Source organism: Barbus barbus (genome assembly GCF_936440315.1).
Source record: "Barbus barbus genome assembly, chromosome: 10".
NCBI classification, from domain to species: Eukaryota; Metazoa; Chordata; class Actinopteri; order Cypriniformes; family Cyprinidae; genus Barbus; species Barbus barbus.
Window position 1 is genome coordinate 8,811,189 of NC_136738.1, and position 24,209 is coordinate 8,835,397.

The 24,209-nt window shown below is 35.6% G+C and overlaps 1 protein-coding gene across 1 annotated transcript in view; it reads right to left on the bottom strand.

Moving 5' to 3' along the window:
- Positions 1-24,209, bottom strand: part of LOC306875808 (rap guanine nucleotide exchange factor 4-like) — a 44,080-nt gene that overhangs the window by 8,817 nt on the left and 11,054 nt on the right. Inside the window, exons 2-19 of the mRNA XM_079426553.1 lie at positions 22,338-22,410; positions 20,856-20,920; positions 17,259-17,309; positions 17,030-17,136; positions 12,582-12,703; positions 11,022-11,205; positions 10,617-10,701; positions 9,355-9,415; positions 9,096-9,172; positions 8,723-8,869; positions 6,415-6,512; positions 6,227-6,312; positions 5,241-5,334; positions 4,898-5,057; positions 4,663-4,751; positions 3,620-3,650; positions 3,450-3,528; positions 2,311-2,457 (exon numbers count right to left, since the gene is read on the bottom strand). Coding sequence (XP_079282679.1) covers positions 2,311-2,457; positions 3,450-3,528; positions 3,620-3,650; positions 4,663-4,751; positions 4,898-5,057; positions 5,241-5,334; positions 6,227-6,312; positions 6,415-6,512; positions 8,723-8,869; positions 9,096-9,172; positions 9,355-9,415; positions 10,617-10,701; positions 11,022-11,205; positions 12,582-12,703; positions 17,030-17,136; positions 17,259-17,309; positions 20,856-20,920; positions 22,338-22,395 — 1,741 coding nt within the window. The 5' untranslated portion in view covers positions 22,396-22,410. The remainder of the gene's footprint in view (positions 1-2,310; positions 2,458-3,449; positions 3,529-3,619; positions 3,651-4,662; positions 4,752-4,897; positions 5,058-5,240; positions 5,335-6,226; positions 6,313-6,414; positions 6,513-8,722; positions 8,870-9,095; positions 9,173-9,354; positions 9,416-10,616; positions 10,702-11,021; positions 11,206-12,581; positions 12,704-17,029; positions 17,137-17,258; positions 17,310-20,855; positions 20,921-22,337; positions 22,411-24,209) is intronic.

The following is a 24,209-nucleotide window of genomic DNA, read 5'->3' on the forward strand; positions in this document are numbered from 1 at the left end:
CTGTCAGAAAGTGGATTTATATTTTTATCCAACCTGTCATTGTACAAATCAATGCAAAAATCAGACCGAATTTTTATGCACAGTTGAAAATTTAACCAGCTGATGGAAAAATTGAATGTTAAAATAGGGGTCCCCAGAAAAAAAGTTTGGGAACCACTGTATTAATATATGCATTAAGAATGATCACATAATTCTTGCACTATATATATATATATATACACTCTATACATAAACACATATATCTGCACAGTTTTGTTTTATTTAACTGGTTTGCACTCTATCTGCCATGTGCCTTATGCCACTTTATCTATCTCTTTCTTTATTTTTCTACAATGTCCTCATTTGTATATCTGTATAGTTGTATGTGTTTAAACTGTATTTATCTGTATTTGAACGTCTACTGTCAGCGTCTTAAATGTTAACTGTATGCACCAAGGGTCTGAGAGTAATGCTATTTCAATTCTCTGTATGTATGTGCCGTACATGTGGAAGAATTGACAATAAAGCAGACTTGACTTGACTTGGTAATTCAAGAAATGGGGCAGAAAATGTATATATTTATATTATTTCATATAGTTAATCAATATCACACGAAGAGTGACGTTTTTTCTTCAAAAATCAGCATGATTACAAATCTGATTGATTTTTTTACAACAGTTCAATAAACAATACAATACTTACGTTTTAGACACCATATTGGCTGTTTTTGTTCTATTTCTAATTGTTAAAATCATTCCAAACAGCCACAGCATTGTTTTGCATCTCTGAGCAACATGACAGTGTTTAGTTCCTCAATCACCTACATTTCACTGCTGGTTATACCCTGTATAATTGTGTATGTGACAAATAAAATAAAAAATCTTGAATTAATCACTTGTTCAAATGATTGAGTTCAATCGCATGACTCACTTATTAACAGTGACTTGCTGCCACCTACTGGCTGTTTTAATTTCACATTTAAAGAATCTTTTCATTTTTTTAATAATTTCAAATATCAGTATTCAACGTTTTATGTTTAAAATATCAAAACATTATTTATGCATTTGTAACTGCAGGTTAAAGCATTCCATGTCCATCTGAGCTGCATTAAACAGTGTATAAATACATCTAAATGTTTTTATTTGTTTGGTAACAGCCTAAATGTATTATTATTATAATCGACTGATTAAATGTAAGAATTTGACTCAAAAGATGATGCACACTTTTAGAAAAAATGGCTTTATAAAAGGTAAAAATCTATGTAAACTTATTGGAAAAGATTCATTTATATCAGTGTGAACTGCCCACCACACAGAATATGAAGAATATCAAAGAATTCGGGAGTCAGGTGTCCACAGTAGTCCTTAAGATACCAGCACAATAACACACTCAGCAAAATTTTGTCGTTATCGAAAAAAAAACTAAATGAATTTAATGAAATTAGTTAGTTTCACTCAAATAAACGGCTAAATGTTAAAACTACTTATACTGCATGTTGTTTGACTATTTACATGCAAGTGTATAGTGAAAGTCTTTTTGTTAACTACATCAGTACGTGGGGTGTGCTTTTGCTAAACAGCACTTAGATATGAATGAAAAGAGAAAGATCTGTATGGATGTGATGTTTATGAAAGCAAGCTGTATATAATTGTCATTGTGAAGAGTGGGGTGGGACCATGGATGCGAGGCTTGGCTTGGCTCCCATGGCTCCCAACCCCACCCCACTTGTCATAACTTTTAAGCTCTAATAACTTAAAAAAGTAAGTACTAACTTAAATTAGTTTGTGTACTCATATGTTTTGAGTAATCTTAATTTATCAGGTTTTACAGTGCAGAAAATATTGAGATATACTTTTTTTTGTCAATATCGCACATCCCTAGTACCGACACCAAATTATTTGCAATGGTTGCCTCATCACATCCAGTGTCGACAGCCTCACGCTGTTGGTTTATTTCTGTTTTTTTTTTGTTTTGTTTTTTGGCTAGTAGAAGTTATGAATGGCCGGTAACTTAAAAATTTAGTAGCCAAATTGGCTATTGAGTGAAAACGTTCATTTCACGTAACTGGCAGTGAGTATGGAGCACTGGGATGCAGAATATGAAATATTACAGCAAGACGGGTGCAGCAAAGACCTCATATTGTCAGCCAGAGGTCAAAGAGATAAGAGTCAGTGCAACAGCACACTCTGCACACATGTAATTAATCACCCTGCAATTAATCAAACACCAATGAAAACAGAGGAAATGGCTGTCAATACGGTGATAAGAATGGAAAAATAGCTTGTGTGTATGTTTGTTTGTGTGTGTGTGCGTGCGTGCGTGTGTTTTCACCTCCGGCTGAGTTGAGGTGGATGAGCAGAAGATCATCTCCTGATCCCAATTTATCGGTAACAGCGCCGATGACCTCTCTGACAGACGCAGCGACAGGCACTCGGATAGTGGAGTAGGTATGATCGCTGCAATACACCTTAAAGAGGACTTCAACACAACACACACACATTTGAACAGTACACTAACATTAAACATTGATAAATAATCAATTGTTTTTTAATAACAAAACAATATTAACTTCAATTAAAGATAAACATATCATTGGTTCACATCTATTCTTTGTCCTAAAGTCTTAACTTCTTTTGAATCTTCTTTTTGTTGATTATTTCACTTTTGACTATTCTGTTCTATGACCGATATCTCTCTAATTGTTGATCCCACTCAAAATAAATAAATAAATAAAAATGAAATTTTCTTGCTTCATTGACCTGGGACAAAGGTTACAGCTAAACCCTTACGGTGTTTTATTTACAAAAAAGTAAACAAATAAAATCCCCTTTGAATTCAAGGTTCCATAACCACTCATTAAATATAATAATATAATGATTATAATATATAATGATAAACTGTAATGAATAATGTACAGATCTATCTATCTGTCTGTCTGTCTGTCTGTCTATCTGTCTGTCTGTCTGTCTGTCTGTCTGTCTGTCTGTCTGTCTATCTATCTATCTGTCTCTCTGTCTGTCTGTATGTCTGTCTGTCTGTCTATCTGTCTGTCTCTCTGTCTGTCTGTCTGTCTGCCTATCTGTCTGTCTGTCTGTCTGTCTGTCTGTCTGTCTGTCTGTCGGGCGATCTGTCGGTCTTCTCTGTCTGTCTGTCTGTCTGTCTGTCTCATCTATCTATCTATCGGTCTTCTCTGTCTGTCTGTCTGTCTATCTATCTATCTATCTGTCGGTCGGTCGGTCGATCTGTCGGTCTTCTCTGTGTGTCTGTCTGTCTGTCTGTCTGTCTGTCTGTCTCATCTATCTATCTATCGGTCTTCTCTGTCTGTCTGTCTGTCTATCTATCTATCTATCTGTCGGTCGGTCGGTCGATCTGTCGGTCTTCTCTGTGTGTCTGTCTATCACATCTGTGAAATTAGCCAAAGGAGAGTATAGTGTTCTATCAGTCCCAATAGAGAACAGATACAGACTCACTCTCGTCTGTGCTTTTGATTGGTTGTTTCTTCTGCAGTCTGTCGTTCCCTGTGCTGAATTGACGCAGCAGGACTTTGTGCTGAAATGAGAGAGAAGGACTATCACATGACACTTATTCAGCACTGAAGAGAAAACTACAGAAACTCTGCTTGTTTTTATTTTCCCCTCACCTTTTTCTGAGAGGGCCGGCCATCATCACAGCTGTGAATAAATGTTATGAGTGTTATGATTATGAGCAAGTAAAAGGTTTCTCTGAACATTATCAGTCTGATAAAAAAAACTGCTGTATTGCAGTGTATATGCACATTTCTGAGACCTCTACATTATCAACATGATCACAATTTTTATGAAAAACCTGCTGTACATAATCTGCTACATGCCTTCCTTCATCTAATTTTACAAGGTACAGGACGAAAGATGAAAACTTACTGGACTGAAGCAACTTATGTTTACTTTATTATCCATACATGATTATTTCTAAAAATCAAGTTAAAATGTGATTATCAAATAAGATACACCAGGCTTTTGAGGATAATTTAATTATTCATCCCTCAATAATCATTGTATTGCTTTACATGTTTTGCACACACAAAAATTACAGCGCTTTGATGATCAAACTAACCATTTAAATATCATCTTACTAAAACATTATTGGGAGATATTGAGTGACAACTGATATTTATATTAGTGCTGTCAAACGATTAATCGCGATTAATTACATCCAAAATAAAAGTTTTTCATTGTAATGTATGTCTATGTACTGTGTATATTTATTATCTATATATAAATACACACCTATACAGTATATATTTTGAAAATATTTACATTTATATATATATATATCACTTAATGTATTCCCCATATTGTAAGACTCTTTGAATAAAAGCATCTGCTAAATGAATAAACGTAAATGTAAATATATACATGCATGTTTGTATATCTATATACATACATAATAAATACACACACACACACACACACATATATTATGTAAACAAAAACTTTTATTTTGGATGCGATTAATTGCTATGTGAATATCAGCATCTGCACCAAATACTGTACAATACTTTATAAGCAACAAAATCCTGATTTATCAAATATGATAACCAGATTTTAAGGTTCAGTAAATTGTTCTATTTTTTTTTAAAAAGAGATGTTTCTGACTATGATTTCATATGTCAGGCTAAACAGGGTTGTAAGACTGTGCTCTTACTTCTGCTTGATGATCTTCTCTATTTCGGGAAGCTGGTCTTTCAGAGCTGGAATGAGTCTGGAATCTTCACACACTGTCTCATAAAACTCCTGCAACAAACAACATGCTCAGACTGACAATAACACACACATTAAATCACAGCAGCACCAGAAAGTCTCTATAAAATGAACGGACAGCTTTGTGAACTAGCTAACTTTAATCAGCTAACACGGCTGAGCGGATCAGAGCTGCTGACCTGGAGGAAGTTGAAAGAGCTGTCCTCCTCCTGCAGGTGGTCTGTGTTGATGGCGGCCCACTGTAAGACCAGACGAATCACCCTGCGCTTGTTATTGAGAGAGTAATCCATCCGCTCCTGTTCACTGCCCTGAGACGGCTGAGCATGATAGGTGAACAAGCTAAGGACTTCAGAGCCAAACACAATCTGAGAGTTTAGTGACCTTCTCATTTGTTGAATAAAACAATATTCATAAAAGACACAGCTATGGCACATTGACCATTTTTACTGAGCTGATGAACTACAGAGACTTCAGTCATATCAGTTGATTCAGTTATATACAGTTTCACCAATCAGTCAGCACAGCTGTAAAGGATATTGAGCCATAAGCAGAGGACACAGCTGAGTGTTTGGGACAAAAACACAGTGCATAAGCAAAAAGTCATCCAGAGCAGGATCTACAGAGACAGAGAAAAAGAAAAGTTAGTTAAAAGTGGTTACAATTTGCAACATGAATCATGGTGAAGTGATTTTACGCTAATTCTGGTTACTGTGCTCAGCTTCTTCTGTAAATGCATGTAATTTATGTTTAATGCATGCACTGTGTAATATGTATAGAGTTGCCACTTTTGATTTTTTTGAAACATTCAGACCATTTTTTAACCAGTTTGACTGATTCATTGAAAATACATGCACAAGGGCAATTTCTATACTACCGTGCAAAATTATGGGATTGGTAAAATCTTTAATGTTTAATAATTTTGTGATATAATTCTGAAATACTATTACAATTCAAAAATTATGATTTTATATTGTAATTTATGTTAAAATGCATTTTATTCCTTTGATGCAAAGCTGAATTTTCAGCATCATTACTCCAGTCTTCAGTGTCACATGATCCTTCAGAAATCATTCTAATATTGTAATTTGCTGCTCAAGAAACTTTTCTGAATATGATCAATGTTGAAAACATTTTTTTTGATGAAAACAGAGTTCAAAAGTACAGCATTTATTTGCAATATATTTTTTGATTTGAATGATGACATTTTAGGGATCAGCATAATGCGATAAATGTTCATTATATGAATTCTGGAAAATTCTAAAAATCCATAAAATTTTCAGGTTTTCCATTAGCATGGGAAATACTGCATTGTTTATTTATTGAAACCTTATGTTAATGACTGTGATGGTCAGCTCTGCACATATTTCAGGCCAAACAGGACTCCAGATAATTCTGTATTAACTAAAAAATGTTCAAAACGTGAAATAGAAAATAAAGTTGCATATAGCCACTTCCCATTTTACTGTTTATTTGTGTAGATTTCTCTTACTCAATGCACTGCAAAGTACCTGACTCTGTGAACTGGGAGTCGAGTTTCATTGTCTCCAGAAGATGTTCCAGAATCTTCTCCGGAGTTCCAGACATCACAGTATACCTGAAGAACAGGTGTAGTTTGAGATTGTTGATATATACAGCAGTTTACAGTTACTCCATAGTATTCCTAAATTCCTAATGTTAAAAAATGACAGAAATGTACTTGAGAGGAGAGGAACTGGAGCCCCTGTTGTTAGTTTTCTCCAAAACTAACACATCCTCCTCATGTTCCTTCAGACGGACCGTGTTTGCTTCCACATCCTGAAAGAGAATGAATAGATTTAGAAAAAGAAATCGATTGGATCATAACTGTGTTCATATGTGATATACTAACATCTGTACTAAGATCTAAATGACTGGTTAGTGTTCACACACAGGAAACAAATCTTTCTGACGTCAGTAGTTTAGCAGCAATAAGCAATAAACTCGCTATTACAGCACTGATGAGCTCAGATCATATAGTTGATTTATGAATGATCAAATGGAGGTGTTTGTCACTTAAAGATTTCCACAATGTCTTTTCTGTAATGTTTGTTGTAATTCAGCATCGTTACCAGTAGAGGGAGACAGGTTCCCAGTTTATTTCGTCTGAGCACCTAAATTGCTCATATTAATCTTAAATTTTACTTTTAAAAAGTACACGAGATTTGTTCAAACCTTTCGATTAATACAAGACATAATGCATTTAATGACTAATTTTTGCATAGAGAAGACAGAGGCAAGTTGTCACTGCAGCAACATACAGTATGCAGCTGTATTTTATCAACTGTTTCTTTTTTCTGAAATTTAAGTTTGTTTGTTTAAGGATTATACAGAAACTGACTGTAAAAAAAAAAAAAATCTACTCTGACAATTAAGGAAAAAGCCCAGAAACCATACCATATTAAAGACTGCATTTTAAAGACTATGTCCTTCACCATTTCTATCAGTTGCAGTCTTCATACATACTAACTAATATAGTGAATACAGATTGCTTTGTCCAGTTGCATCATGCTGTAACCATGCAATAAATGAGCCTAGAATGTGAAATCTCTCTAAACCTGCTTATATTTGTTTAGATTGTTAGCATCCTGTTTGTGTGTGTTCCAAAGACATACTAAGTGCCACACATACCCTCACTATCAGACTGAGCTTCCGCTTACACAGCTTTCCTGAGCTCAGCTCTCTATTGTCAAAGAGATTTTCCTGTGCTGCTGATGGATGGACCATTATACAATACTAACACAACACCAATGCAGCCAGAGAAAACTATTAGATGATGAGTAAATAGTAATTACGCCAACAGCACATTAGCAAATAGTGCACTAGCACCAGTACACAATTTTTTTGAGCTTCTTCTTTCTTCTGTCTGTGGACATTCCCTTCGGGGATGCTTTTAAACAGTATTGGAGGAGTTCACATGTCTGCTGCACACTTGTTTTCTGCTTTTCCTTGACTATCAACGCACCCATTTAAATTTCTATAATTTTGTAACTTGGAAAAAGGAAATAAATAAAAAAAAAAAATAAAAAAAAAATAAAAAAAAAAAAAATATATATATATATATATATATATATATATATATATACTGTATATAAAATAAAAATAAAATAAAAGATAAAAAGATAACATTTCAGCTAGTTGCTAAGGCAACATTTATAATTTATATTTAGTTTAAATTGAAGCACTTTAAATAATAACTATGTAGACAAAAAACTAATTACAATGACAAAGCACAACAAAATGACTAAAACTATAAAATGTGAAAAGAGAAAATATAAAATAATTCAAAAACCGATACTAAAATAACAATGGTAGTTGTTATTTGGTGTTATTGTTAACTAAAACTGCTAAAGAAAGCTGAAATAAAATATAAATAGATGAAAAATTTAAAACTTAAAAAATGTAAGCAACAATTAGAAATGTTGATTGGGCCAACTAACTGAAACAAAATAAGTTGAAGTTCAAGTGCTGAAATTACTTAAACTAAAACTAAAATTGAAATAAAATAAACTAAAGCTAAATAAAAATATAAAAACCCCAACAAAAAACGAATAAAAATGACAAAAGCACATTTCAAAATTGTTAAATTTTTAATTCAAAATTAAAATAAAAACTGAAAATATAAAAGTAAAAGATTTAAAAAGTTTTTAAAAGTTTTATAAAAGTAAAATTTATTTTATGTTATTTTATTTTATTTGTTTTGTTTTGTTTTGTTTTGTTTTGTTTTGTTTTGTTTTGTTTTGTTTTGTTTTGCTTTGCTTTGCTTTGTTTTGTTTTGTTTTGTTTTGTTTTTTGTTTTGTTTTGTTTTTTATTTTATTTAGTCCAAAGTACTATTTAACATCACTGAATCAACTTAAATATTGCACCAACAAATCAAAATTTTCCAGGGTAACAATTGCAGGTTAACACTTTTTACAGTGTAGAGTGTATGACAAAGCACATTTCTCAGTGCAGGGCATTTGTTTTGTTGTGAATAATGAGCCCTGACCCTGAGGATTCTGTTGAAGTCTTCTTTATCCACTCTCAGGAAGTGGCAGTTGTCCTCTCTCAGTACGATAGACGCTGCCCGAGGTGCGTCATTCACCAGAGCCAGCTTCCCAAAGTCATCTCCCTCATGTAACGTGCAAACTACTCCCTGCAACGAGACATGATTTCTGTCAGACACCGACAATCCAGCAAAGAGCACAAACACTTATGAAAACATCTTCCAGCTGTAATTCAATTTGCACACACACTTTCCTGGCACAGTCTTCATGCACTATAATTGGCTTGAGAGTGATTAGCTGGTCTGCATTATCACACATTAAACGCTTAATTAGTCTGTTAAATGTGAAGCATTAGTGGGGAATTACTAGTCTGACCTTTCCATAGATCACCACGTTAACGGAGCCTTTCAGAATGATGTACCATGACGTGCCCTCCTCCCCTTGATTAAACACTAGGAACAAAAGAGATCGATAAAGAACATCAAACTCATCTGGTGCAGAACACAGACACATATTAGACAAATAATAATCACAGACTGAAATTCAGCACTCATTTAAAGCTGTTTAGTTCTGAATGGCTTGATTTGATTTTATTAGTGGAGCAGGTTTGTGTTGTAATGATTTTAACACTTACACACTGTGCCTGCTTTGGCATGAGCCTCAAATATCAGAACACCAGCTAGTTCCCTTTTCACCTGAGGAGAAAACACAAGACAATAGACTCTATACTAGATATTTTTAACAATGCACACATATGCATTAATGCAATAGCTCAGCCCAATTTATACCTTTGAGAAGTGTACTTATTATGGAAATAACATGCTTGAAAAGAATATACATGCAAAGTGAATGTAATGTTTTCGGACACTTGTTTGCATGCCGATTGTCATTAACTGAAAATATATTACAGTTTAAAATATTAAATGCAATTAGCATTTATTTAACCATATTTCAAATGCACTTTGAAATATGGTTAAAGTACTGCTGAATATACTGACAAGCCTTTATGGTAAACAAAAATATATGTTAATGAGATTTCTATTTATGTCATGTATTTCAATATATTTGTAATTACACATTTGTAGAGATAAAGTTGCAGTTAGTACATTTAAAAATATATGAGCTTGTAATGTAGTATTGAGTAACAAATTACAGTTGAATTATAATCATGTACAATTATAATCAAGTTCTTTACCTGTGCTTTATATGTTAGTCAACACATCAAAATAAGTGTATTCTTTAAATCATGACAAGATTGTACTTTAAATTATTAAAACATCATGTACTATTAAAACAAGTTAAAATTTGACATCATTAAAAAGTGAACTTTTAAGAAGCAAAATTATAAAAGTGAGTAACACTTAATTTTAAGGTGTTACATGTACTTACTATTATAATAACAATAAATTATGCATAATTACATGCAAGTAACCCTAATCCTAACCATATAGTAAGTACATGTAGTTAATTAATATTACTCAGTGCTTAAATGTATAATTACACTGTAACAAGAACACCTAGTGTAACAGTGTACTTTCTTTAAGTACACTTAAGCGGCCTTTTATTTGGTTAATATATTACCTGGAAGTACAGTTTTTTTAAATACATTCTCAGGATTTCAAGTACACTACAGGTGCACATGCAATACAATTAAACACACTTCTTTTCCACAAGGGTATGGGTGGCAAGGTTTTTTTTTGTTTTTATGAAGATGAACAGCATAACCTCCCATTCACTTTTAATTTCAAGTGAAACAGAAGCTTGAACATTCTGCAAAAGTTCTGCCTTTATATTACACAGATTATTTTTTTTATTTTGTTGGTCTCAATTTTTCGTTTACTGAAATGTGTGTAATACCAAACTAATTTCCTCTAACTTCATATAATGTGTACTTACAGTGGTGGAGAGATGTGATAAGGCTTTAATATGCAGCAGCTCCTCATAAATGATCTCCAGGTCATCTACTGTTCTCTGGCCAGGCCTGCAGAGAGGAGCAGGGAGGACAGTGATGACTTTGAAACTTGTTCTGACATTTTAAAAAGTTTTGTCCTGGTGCAGATATTACATCTCTCAGGACCTTTAAAAGGTCTCTCCTTCAGTTGCAGCATGCATATAAAAGCCTAATCTGCCTTTAGAGACTTTCAGACTATCAGAATTGTGGGAAAGTTCATAGGAAAGCAGCCAAACAGGAGCAGATACAGATCAGATCACTCTGAGGCACTTCTCTTAATAACCCAGAGTCCTCTAGGGGACGTAATGACTCATATTAACAGGTGCTGCTGCTTCTGAGGAAGAACGTACTGTTTACTCAGGATCATTCGCAGATGGGCGTCAGGTCCGATCTGAGAGAGGAGCAGGAGGGTGTCTTGTAGTTCTTCATCGCTCTCTTTCTTCTCTTCCTCAGTGGGGAGCGGTGCGTCCTCTGTCTCATCCTCCAGGAAGCGATAAAACAGATACTTATCTTGGAAACTCAGCTCCTGGTCCACTGCAGCCAAACACAGAACAAACCGGTAATAGAGACCAACCATACAACACAGAAACACAAGTGACCACATCACATCTGTAGTGTAAACAAAACTCATGTGTGGCTCATTTTACACTCTCTGAAAAATATACAAAAGTAATATGTACTAATATGTACCTTTGAAGGTACTTATATTTACCATTTAGGGGCAAATAAGGAACAAAGCTGTATCTTTTGAAAGGCAAGATACCTCCCCAGTGACAGATTTTGTATATTTTCTAAAAGTGTAAGGAATAATGAGCATCTGCATTATAGATCTTAATTAAGATCTCCCTCAAACTGTGCTCATATGTTGTGCTGTCAAATCACATTTATTTATATAGTGCTTTATACAATAGCATTTCAAAGCATATTTACATCAATAAACATGAAAATAACAGTGTTAATGTTAATGGAAAAGTTTGTTGTAATTCATCAGCTATAAAAAATACTTACATTTCAGCTGTAAAGCAGCTCTACAGAAGGCAATAATGTCATTATTCAGCTCAGTTCAGTTCAATATTGTTTTAATTTAGTTCAATAACTGTCAATGTTGCAAATTGCTGTGATTTACTACCTTAATCAATGACTGAAATGCATGTAATGGGTACAGTATACAGTATACATGTACACTAGTTTGGGGTTGGTAAGATTTTTTATGTTTTTGAAGTATCTTATGCTCAACTAAAGCTGCATTTATTTAATAAAATATATGAAAACAGTAGTATTGTGAAATATTATTATGATTTCTATTTGAATATATTTTACAATTTATACCTGTGATGTCAAAGCTGAATTTTTAGCATCACTACTCCAGTCTTCAGTGTCACATGAGTTAGTAGCTATTTATTTTTATTGCCATGTCTGCATCTTTAATGGCAAAAACTACAATAATACAAGGGTTACATAAACACAAAATAAAAACCAAGCAAACACAATAATATGGCATTTAAAATTATAAGATTTTTTAAATGAACATATGCTAAAAATTCTAAAATCTTTTCTGGTAAAATCTTACTAAACAAGTTCCTGAGTGAGCGTTCAGTGTCACATGATCCTTCAGAAATCATTCTAATATGCTGATTTACTGCTCAAGAAACATTTATTTTGATGATTAATGCTGAAAACAGTTGTCCTACATAATATTTTTGTGGAAACTGTGATTCTTTGAAAAAAGACAATTCAAATTCAAAACATTTATCTGAAAAATATATTTTTTTTCGTAACTGTCGTAACTGTTTTGTAACTGTAAAAATCTTATCTGAAACTTTTGATCAGTTTAAAGTAACTTGCCGAATAAAAGTATTAATTTCTTTCGCTATCACATACAGTGATAGTGTATGAGATGACACTCTCACCGTGGTTTAGGATGCCCTCCTCCAGCAGCACCTGCCACATCCCTACAGCCTGAACACGAGAGTGAACACAGGAAGTGTGCTGCATCAGCCAATCAACGAGCTCCGTACCCATACAGCACTGCCTACAACACACACACACAGAATACTGATAATCTAATGAACCACTCCACACAGAGAGCAGACTTTAATGACTTATAGACAGTGTTGGAGAGTAACTATTTACATTTATTGAGAAAATGTGTAAATAATTACACTTACTTATGAAAATGTTAACTTTAACAAAGGGGGTTACATCTGAATATTTTCACACACACACACACGGTTGGTTTTTGTGGTTTATGGGGACTCTCCATAGGTGTAATGGTTTTTATACTGAACAAACTGTGTGTGCTATTGCCCTACACCTAAACTTAACCCTCACAGGAGACTTTTTTAGATTTTCAAAAAAACACCATTTAGTATGTTTTTTAAGCCTTTTGAATTACGGGGACATAGGCAGTGTCCTCATAAACCACCTTCATATTGTAATACCTCTGTCATACCCATGTCATTATACAAATTTGTGTCCTCATAAATCACATAAACATGCACACACACACACACACACACAGACACACACACACAGATTTGATTAATTACGTTCCAAAATAGCATTGACTGATCTAAAATATGACACCAATGTTTCAGTAGTTTAGGACAACAGAATAGGACACTTGCTTATTCGATAACTGTTTTATTTCCTATTTGGGTTTATGTATATGCTTTATTTTTTTAAATTAAGTTTTTTTTTTCAAGGCATTGTTAGATGCTTTTAAAGTGTTTCCTGTCATGGCTATGCAAAGATTTGATTAAAAAAACAGTATTGTAGCTATTAAACTATATCTTGTTATGATTTTACATCTGGATTTAACTTCAGAATGATCTCAAAGTAAAAAGAGGTGCTAAAGTCACCTTTCACCAAGTCACAAATCCGCCATTTAAGCAAGTAACAGTGAAACAATGGTAATGTGTGTGAATAGAGTATTAGCAGAGTAAGCGAGATTAGCGGCAGCCATGCTGCCGATGCTGACGGGCTGTAAGCTAATAGCAGACTCGAGAAATCAAAATAAAACTAATGATAACAAAGCGCTCTGATTGGTTTTGGTTTAGAATGCTATAGGGATATATTCACACGCTATAGAAACGAAAATGATAGTGTATAAAATTGTTTTTAAGATAGAAAATAGACGATAAAGAATCAATTTGATGGAGCTCAAACTCAAAACACGCAGTCACAAATCAGCGCATGCGTAGATCATATATATTTCATATGGTAGAAGCTAAGAATCAGATCAACTGCAGAAATGAGTCATTTAAGCCATTAAGATTATTGCAGTCCAAATGCCTGAAAAAAATCATTTAAAACTACCAGTTGTCACGACACACACTCCGGAGAAGGGAAACGAGGAGGCGAGGAACTTCTGTAATAAACTCAGATCTTTATTTACCAAACTCAGGGATAACTGGAGACAAAGATGAACATGGAATGACTATAAGACCGGACACAGACAGGGAAACGTGCGAGGAGCAGGCACTGGAGGGCACGTGCGATTCTCTGGTGGGATTGCCATATGCTCAGACGTCGGGCTTGCCATATTCTTAGAAGACGGGCTTGCCCTATCCTCTGATGGCGGGCTTGCAGCACACTTGAGTTGGCCGCGAACGGCAGCGGGCTTGAGAGAGTCGTGGGTGGCAGACTTGCGTTTGCCGCTGACGGTAAACACAATTGTGTTGCATTGGCCATGGACGGCTGTCCTGCATTTGCCGCGAACGGCAGCTGGCATGGGAGAGCCGCGAACGGTGGTGCGAATTTCCCCTCGGACGGCGGGCTCGGAAGAGCCGCGGGTGGCTGATTGCGTTGGCCTCTGACGGCGGCTGTTTTGCTTTGGCCACGGACAGCAGCGGGCTCGGGAGAGCCGCAAACGGTAGCGGGCTTGGAAGAGCCGCGGACGACGATGGGCTGGTTCTGGCTCGGGCCCGGACGCTTTCCAGACACCGGTAGATCCCTTCTTTCCAACTTAGTCCGGTGGTGTCTGGGAGGTCCATGGGACGGTGGTAGTTGGCCCCGAGCCAGAACAGCTTGTTAAGCGCCGTTGCCGCGGCGATATTGCAGAACTCCTCTGCATACACATAAAAGGGGCGATCCTGATGGGCTAGGGCGGCGAAGCGGGAGGCGGCGTCCATGCCGCAGGCAAAAACAGGAACAACTAAAAAACTCTTAAAACGAAAATAAAAACGGGAACGTGGGACGCCGCTTACTTTGTCTTGGCCCGGTCTTCTGTCACGACACGCACTCTGAAGAAGGGAAACGAGGAGGCGAGGAACTTCTGTAATAAACTCAGAACTTTATTTACCAAACTCAGGGATCACTGGAGACACAGATGAACATGGAATGACGATAAGACCGGACACAGACACAGGGAAACGCAGGGCTAAAAAGGGCAGACTAAACTAGATAATTAACAACACAGGGCTGGGGACTAATTAACTGATGAAGACATGAAACGAGGACCGGGATGGGAAGACAAAATATGGGCGTGGAAACACAGGGAGCTTGTGGAAACACAAGACACAGGGAAACAAAGTCTGACACCAGCAATATGATTGAATGACTTTTAACTTTTGACCAACAGGTGGCACTGTTATCAAATCGATGTGGTGTGTTCTGTGTGAGGTGACAATGGCACACACAAAGTTTGGTGTCAATATGCCAAAGCATTGCAGAGATACGGCCTCAAGTGTCATTTTGGCATCATGTCTCAAATTCGTTGTTGTGGTATGTTAAAATTGTTTAGTCTATCAACACAAAATCCATAACTTTTTGTCAGCATGGTTTAATATATGATTCGATTTTGGTGAAAATCGGACCAACGGTCTAGGAGGAGTTAGAAAAAGCAGGTTTTTAAAGAAAATAAATATGGCAGACTGGAAGATTGGCTGACTGTGGCAAAGTTGGTATCACTGTTCTCAGCATGACCCAAGGAATCTATTAATACCAGTCTCATTACAATAGGCAAAATTCACAGAAAGATATAAATATTTATTTGACATTTCATTATAACTTTTGACCACAAGGTAGCACTGTTTCAAAACTTTTACATATTAAGTTTCGTAATTGTACACCAATGCATTCGCAAAATATAGCATTTTTAATCATAATACCCCATTACAGTCAGTGGCAATTTCATGTTTTGTTCAATTATAGTGCCACCAAGAGGCACAATCCCACCAAATTTTTCACGTGTCAAATTTGGTACATATTTGGTACATATTTGTGTGTAAGTAGATGAAAAATGATTGACTGTTGACTTTGTTTGTATTTTTGTGCCACTTACTATCAAAATTTTGGCAATTGGGCATTAGGTTTCTAAGATATTGGCAAATGTTTTTTAAGCGCTAAAAATGCAACATAGCACAAACCATAAGGCAAAATCTGGCAAGTTTGGTATCGCTGGACTCGGCAAGGATTCTGGAGTCTAAAAAGGTGACTCTTGTTAAAATAAGTCAACCCCACCCAAAGTTATAATCATTTGAATATTTGCTTTTAACACTAGGTGGCGCTGTTTCTAAACTTCTCAGGGTCCTTCAGGACATCGTGCTGATGACCCATACCAAGTTTCGTAACGATACGTTAATGCGTTCGTAAAATATTGCATTTTAATACAAAATTCAACATGGCTGATGCCCAAAATTGGATATGGTTGGACTCAGCATGATGCACCGAATCTAAAGAGACCATTTTTATGATTTTTGGCCAAACCAGTCACAAGTTATATGCAAAAATATGCATTTTTTCATATCTCCTGACCACTAGGTGGCACAGCGCCGAAACACTGCAGGTTGCCTCGGGTTATGCTTGTTATAACACACACCGAGTTTCATCTCCATCCGTCAAACCCTTGCGGAGATATAGCCTCAGATCCATTTTTGTGTGCTTTTCGGCGAATTCGTTAGTGTGGATTTCGAGAACACTTGAACGAATCGACTTGAATTCCATAACTTTTTGCCAGCATGACGAACATTTGAAGATAGCAAAAAAACTAAACCTTCTGATTTTTTAATTTACTTCATTCAACTTGGCTTGAGCCAAGGATTCAGAGGAAAACAAAATTTTCATTTTGTGGCTTACGGTTCAAAAGTTATTAGTATAACAAAATGTAAATTTTGGACAAGTGGTGGCGCTAGAGAGTTTGAGTTAGAGACTCCAAATCTGGTGTGGTTACTATTGACAGTATCATCTATCAGTGTGCCAAATTTTACAACTTTCCCGCAAACGATTCTATGGGCTTCCATAGACGCAATAGCGGAAGAAGAAACGGAAGAAGAATAAGAACGCCAACGGATATAATAGGTGCCTACGCACCTTCAGTGCTTGGCCCCTAATAATAAAACCCTAAGACTACACTTACCTGTATGTTGTAAGGTGGTACTTCCTGTCTCTGATAATGTGAGGTGCTCGGGACAGGATTGTGTTTCGTAACACTTTACCTGCCCGCAGGATCTTTTCTGACGGCACCTGAGAGACAAACAGGGAAAGACAGACATAAACCACTCTATACATAACATATAATGTATATGTCAAACAGCTCAACACTGTGGTTGACAGCTGTCAGACTGATAACAGGATGGTTGGAATACCTGAGTAATGGATTTGGGGTGAAGTTTGGTGGGACTTTGAATGAATGATTTCTGGAAAACATAAGGATGGGGATGAGATGGATGCAGGACCGTTTGTTCTTTAGTCTTTTGTTAACCTTTTACACAACACAGTGAAATATTGGCAGACAGTTTAAGTGTATATTGTTTCTGGCCGACAGAGTAAACTGTAAAAATCTTTAATAATAAATTACTGCTTTCTGTGAAATATTCAGCCACACTAACTCCATATATATGGGGAAATGCAGAGTGAGCAATATCATAACATCTCATTTGCTGAGGCATGACTTTTCCAAAAAGGATTTACAATATCTGGAGTCACATAAATCTAGCTTTGAATGACAGCTGGTGCAGGATATTTCCTAACAATGATACTAATGGCCATGTGCTCACTCTATGTTGAAGAGAATAAGCATATAGATAATTTTCAAATGTATAATTAAATAAAATAAAATAAAAACATTAAATAAAAATTTGTGATACTCAGAAAGCAACATTTGCACATTTTCTGGAGAAACAAACTCCATTTTTACCCTTTTCTCTATATTCTTTACAACCATACTACCTAGTTTGTATGTGTGTATGTTCATTCATTCATTTTCTTGAACCTTTATATCTATATTTTCATTAAAATATTTAATTAGTGTGTTTCTTTCATGTTCAATGCTATAAGATAATGAAACCGCATGCATCAATGTTTAAACTATATTTACACGCCCAACTAAATTTGGTGAGTAAATTTGGTTGTACCCAATTCTTTGATAGTGCCATCTTTTTATAACAAACCCATCAGCATTAAGTCATGTGCTTTAATATCAGAACAAATGTCATCACAAGCAGCTTGTGTAGAATTCTGCTGATGTCCAGCTATTCTCTTCTCATTTTACATAATAATTCATGTCATGGTGTCATACTGCAGTGTTTCTCAGCGCTTCGAGCAGAAGGCACGTTTGGGGCACTGCTCTCCCTCCTGACGCTGGGCCAGGGCCAATCTGCTGCATTTTTAACCAAACTGTTTAAATAATTCATGACCATCCTCACCCAGACTGTACATCTACAACAACACATGACCCATAATCAAACTCTACAGTAATTATTATTTACCCCCCTACTGTTTTTCCCAAAATAACCACAAGATAAAATCAAGAAAAATGTTTATTGTAACTATGGACTACATTGACAAAAGTGATGTAGAAGTTTTCACCATGAAGCTTCCACTGGTGATGTACATGAGAGAAAATAGATTTCACAGTAAATGATCAAATTTTTAACAGTAAAAAAAGAAGTTCAGCAATTTTAAAGCTTGTTGTTTTGTAGAACATCACAGTTATAGGCCTGTATGATATGAGAATAGTAGGGCCTGTATATAGGGAGTGTGTGTTATTTAATAAAAATATAATTATATTTTCAGAATGACTATTTTTTCTCAAACAAAGTCAGTGGGGTAAAACAACCCCAGGGGGCATTGGGATATTATTGTAGTTATTTTGTTCTGAACATCAAATCATTTGTTTTTCTATCTAGTATTGTATTCTAACTAGTTGGTTGAATAAAAATACTTGGATTTTATATTTAAAAATTACCTCAAGTTAGCATCAGGTAGCTAGTTAGCTAGCCAGTTAGCATCAGCTAACAATATATTTCAAATAGGCTATTATAATTTTGTAATTCATAATTATTGATTAGGCTTTTTAGTGTTAAGCTAAAACTGCCTTTTCTCGGATTTTGCTGTAAATGTTTAAAGAAAATTGCTTTGTCAGACTGGGGGGCATTTTACCCCACCCATGGGGGCGTTTTGCCCCATAGGTGAGGTAAAACGCCCCTTTGGTACAAATTAAATTTTTGTTAAGAATCTAATAACATGAAAACTGACATTTTTCATACTTTGTTTATAATTGACGTCATTGTCACTAAAACTATGATAACTTTTCTGAACACATTTAAATTTTGTTGCACAGAAAAAAAATTACACAGTCCTTATGGGGGCGTTTTCCCCCACTCTACCATATAGGCATATATACCATATATATATATATATATATAATGAAAACATGCATTTAGAACTCAGAACTTCTTCCCAGTTCAAAAAGACCATTAACTGCAACTTAAAAGCCAAAATATCTCAAAATTGTTTTTGTTCCAAACAAACAGACTCTGTCTGCAATCCAGCCAAGCTAGTCTAATGCAGAGCTTAACTCACACAGAACAGACTGTGAGCTGCATTAACAGTGAACTCATCCAAGTTCAAACCACTTTAAGCGTGTCAGCTGAGCCCTTCAGCATCTTACAGCATGATTTACACACTTCCTTCATTACATAACGATTCTGTACATCCTGTGAGACGGATTCCTCCTTCTGTTAACCAAAGCAACAAACAATAAAACAACACCATTATGCAAATCACAGAGACTCTGCCATGGCCGGTATTGATCGTCTGCCGGTTTGTATGCATCTTTAGAGAATGAAAAAAAAAAAAAAAATGACAGACACGCTGGCTGTCGGAGCAGTGGATTGGAAATGAGGAACAGATCGAGAGGTCAGAGGAACAGGAAGTCCACACGGACATACACAGAAATGAGAAAGAGAGGATGCCAGAGCTGCCCAGTTCGTTTTACATTTCAAACAAATGTATTCTTGTTCTGTCGAGGAGATGGTGGGAAGGAAGGATGTAGTTATATCACTGACGCAAACAGGAGAAATAACAAGAATCAAATTCTCTCTGTTCATTAGGTGAGTCAAGATGGACCTCAAGGAACTTCTCATGGTCCGACTACAAGAAATTCATTTTCTGTGCACAAATTTGGACATTGTTTATTTACAAAAGAGAAGCTGCAGTTGTTGTTTATTAATTTTTGCCTCCTGGCGTCAGGCATGAAAAGAGTTTGGATCAGATTTCACATTATGCTCTTAAAAACAAAGAAAAACAAAGATTTTTTGTTGTTTTTTGCAGCAATGCCAAGAAGGAACACTTTTGGTTACAAAAGTAATTTTCAGTGAACTTCTTGTGAAGAACTAGCTTTCCACTATAAAGAAGCATTTGTGGAAAGGAAAGGTTCTATGGATGCTAAAGGTTCTTCATGGATGCCAAACAAGAACCTTTTAGATTTTTAGATTATTCACAAACCACCTCAAAATATGGGCAAACAGGACATCTTATGTAGTCAAAAAGAGTTTATATGCAGATCAAATTGAGCATGCACAGCCACACAGCGATAATGTAATATAGCAGTGTAGCTCATTTTCGACAGGAATGAAACCAAGGCTGTGAGGGATAGATGTACAATGTCTTTCATGCTAATAAGCAACTAGTTAATAGTGAAAAGTGTTTCCTAATCTTAAGTGTTACATATATTTTTAAGATGTTTTTTGTCCTTTTATTGTGCTTTCTGGAGCTCGACAGCACTCAAGACACTTTGCTAAACGTTTGTGTCCCACTGAAGAATGAAAATCATATACTTTTAGAATGAGGGTGAGTAAATGATGATGACAGACGGACCTCAGATGGTCACGATTTTGGACAGAAGCGTGAACATGTGGCCTGACTGAAGAGATGAAAGATTTCAAAGACTTAAAACAAACCTTATTTAAGTGTTTGGATGATGATCCGGGTGAACTGTTGTTCAGATTCTCTTTGTCAGGCATTCCTTGTAAACAAAATCAACAAAATAAAAGACTTATATGATGAATATAAAAGATCATATTATTAAGATCTAATATTGAGCAGCATCATTTAGTCAAGATCAGCAGATCAGCAGAAGTGATGGTTAAGTAAGAAGATTAAATATAGCGTGTAAAGTCATCATGTGGCTGCAGGATGTTTGTAATCTTCAGTAATGGGTCCTGAGGGGCTGCGAGGAACAGTGGCAATCATTACACACACCACAAAAGCTTTCTCCTTCAGGAACAATAACTCCAGCCCTGGACAACAGCACATCCCTCTTCATATACATTTTAAAACTTTAAAACATGCTAGTTTACTTTAAATTATTTTATAACAGCAAAAAAAAAAAAAAAAAATCTCTTCTTATCAAGATGGCAATGTGCCATGCTTGATTATGCAGAAGCACAAATGAAGAATAAGAGGTACAGCAGAGGGGAATGAAAGATATACAGTACACCTTCGTTCAAAACTTCAATAAGTTTTCAAAACTTCAGTAAGGGGTCAGTAAGTTTTTTTTTTTTTTTTAAATGAACTGATAGTTTTATTAAGCAAAACTTGCATTAAATTGATTAATATGACAGTAAAGACACAATGTGTTTTTCTGAACTTTCCATTCATCAAAGAATGATTTCTGAAGGATCATGTGACACTGAAGACTGGTGTAATGATGCTGAAAGTTCAGCTTTCCATCACAGGAATAAATTACATTTTAAAATATATTCACATAGAAAACAGTTATTTAAATCGCAATAATATTTTAAAATATGACTTTTTTTCCCTGTGTTTTGGATAATAATCGCAGCTTTGTTGAGATTAAGAGACATGAAACATGATAAAATCTTACCAACACCAAACATTTGGTGTATGTTTTGGTATTTTTCTCACAAAAAGCAGTTGTATGGTTTCAGAGGACATTTATCAAAGCATATACAGTACATTGTACTACTTACTGTATAATGTGATTTTTGCTTGATTTTTTTTACAGACCCTCATCACAATATGCTTTAGTTATATGGAGAAAAAAAAAGAAAGGAGTTCGGAAAACTTATCTTTTGTTTTAAAGAATGAAAGTCATACATTTGTGGAACAAAACTAAATTATTAAAAAATGTAATTACAGTAAATTACAATAGAATTAGGTAACAACTTTATTTTAAGGTGTCCTTGTTACACATTTTACATGTATTTACTATTACAACAACAATTAATTACGCATAATTACATGCAAGTAACCCTAGGCCAAACCCTAATCCTAACCCTAACCATATAGTGAGTACATGTAGTTAATTAATATTACTCAGTACTTAAATGTATAATTACACTGTAACAAGGACACCTTAAAATAAAGTGTAACCCAGAATTATCACTGTTGGGTGAACAAGGACAAGTGTTTGTACTTACTGTCAGTATTTGGGCCGCTCTCCATAACACCATAGGGAGGGACCAGCAGACCAGCCATACACTGACGATAATTCTGAAAGACACAAACACTCCAGTCACATACAAGAGGTGGCAAAAAGACAATGAAAAGAAAAACGAAAAGAAATGAATAAATTACTTAAAATAATAAAATAATGTCAACATGAAACATACATTTGACCCTAATTACTCAGTACGTGTTCCTGGTCTTTTCGTACAAACTGCATCACTTATTGCAAAGAAAAACAAGTTTGTTTTCTCAGTTTTTCATTAAAACTCTTCTTTATATCTGGCATCACATGTCACTTTTTTCAACTCTTTTCTGCTAATCACTTGCTATATAGAGACATTTCTCATGATCCAATCATGTCCTGGTGGATAAAATAAAGTCCTGTCCTACATTTTTGGTTGAAAACACCATTTCACTTGGAAATACATCAGAATGTGGACGTAAATGGGTTGTGAACAACATTTCTTATGGGTAGAAGAGCTGGTCATATATGAATAATAGACACAGACACGCACAAACACACACACACACACACAAACACACACATTTGCTCAGCGATGTAAAAGCTATAAGAGACATCACTAACAGCATGAGTTTTGAGTAAGGGTACACATAATACACATATGAAAACCACCATAAACCTCATCCCCCAACTGAGTCCTCACAAGGTTTTTCTCTTTAGTGCCTAAACCTCCCATGAAATTTCTTGCCATAGTCGCCTAAAATCTAGTTTAGCTTTAGAGTTGCAGCCCAGAACGATGAACTCATCTGAGCACAAATAAGAAAAGCAGTTTTAGAGAAAGAGTTTGGAGAGTCGTCTGTAATCTCTTTAATCAGGAGATCAGAGGGGATTATGCTGGATTAAATCAATATTTCTGAATCAAAGATCAGACGGCACACACAGGTCACACACATGCAAACATTACTGACACAGAGCTCTTGATGTACAGTACACATCAAATGCTATCACAGGTACCAGCTCTATAGACCAGTAGTCTTCCACACTAGATGCAATGCATTTTTATACCTTTAGCATTCATGCCTTAAAGGGGTCATATGATGCTATTTCAAGTTTTCCTTTCTCTTTGGAGTGTTACAAGCTGTTTGTGCATAGATAAAGTCTCAAAACCAAAGAGATATTCTTTATAAAAGTTAAGACTCTGCCATGCCCCCTTAAAACGGCTCATTTAAACACATCCCCACATGTCTACGTCACGGTGTGGGGAGATTTGCAAAACACCGTCCAAATGTATATGCAATGAAAGAAGGCGGAACTATTATTCTTGCTGTAGTATTGCTGCTGCCGCCAGCGCCATGTCCTGGAGATGCTGTGTTTAGTTGTGAAAGCGCAAGTACTTTGTTTGGGCTTCCAAAAGAGGACACAACTAGAAATCAGTGGTTAAGTTGTATTTACAACACTGTTCCAGAACAGTTCAACCCAAATATTTGAGTGTATGAAGAGCATTTTACGGAGGACTATTTCCTGATCCTGGAAGAGCAGCCAACAATGCTGGCTTGCACAAAGGCTGTTTCTATAAAGTTGGGCAATTCCAACTTTGCAAAGACAGTCACTTGTGACTCACAGCCTGTAAGTACGTTTCTGCTACTGACTATTCAAACGCCAGTTCTGAGCAGTGTAGAGTAGTGCTTGTTGTTTGTCATTTCTTCGATCACAAATGCTGACATGGTAATGTTTATGCGACGCGATGCATAAAAAGACAGTATAGGTCATTATAATCAGTAATTACATCCCCACTGAATGCAACAAATCCCTTGTTTATAATGGGTTTTATTGTTTTTGTGTCATCGCGCCAGGACACGGCATCACAATACGGTGAGTATAT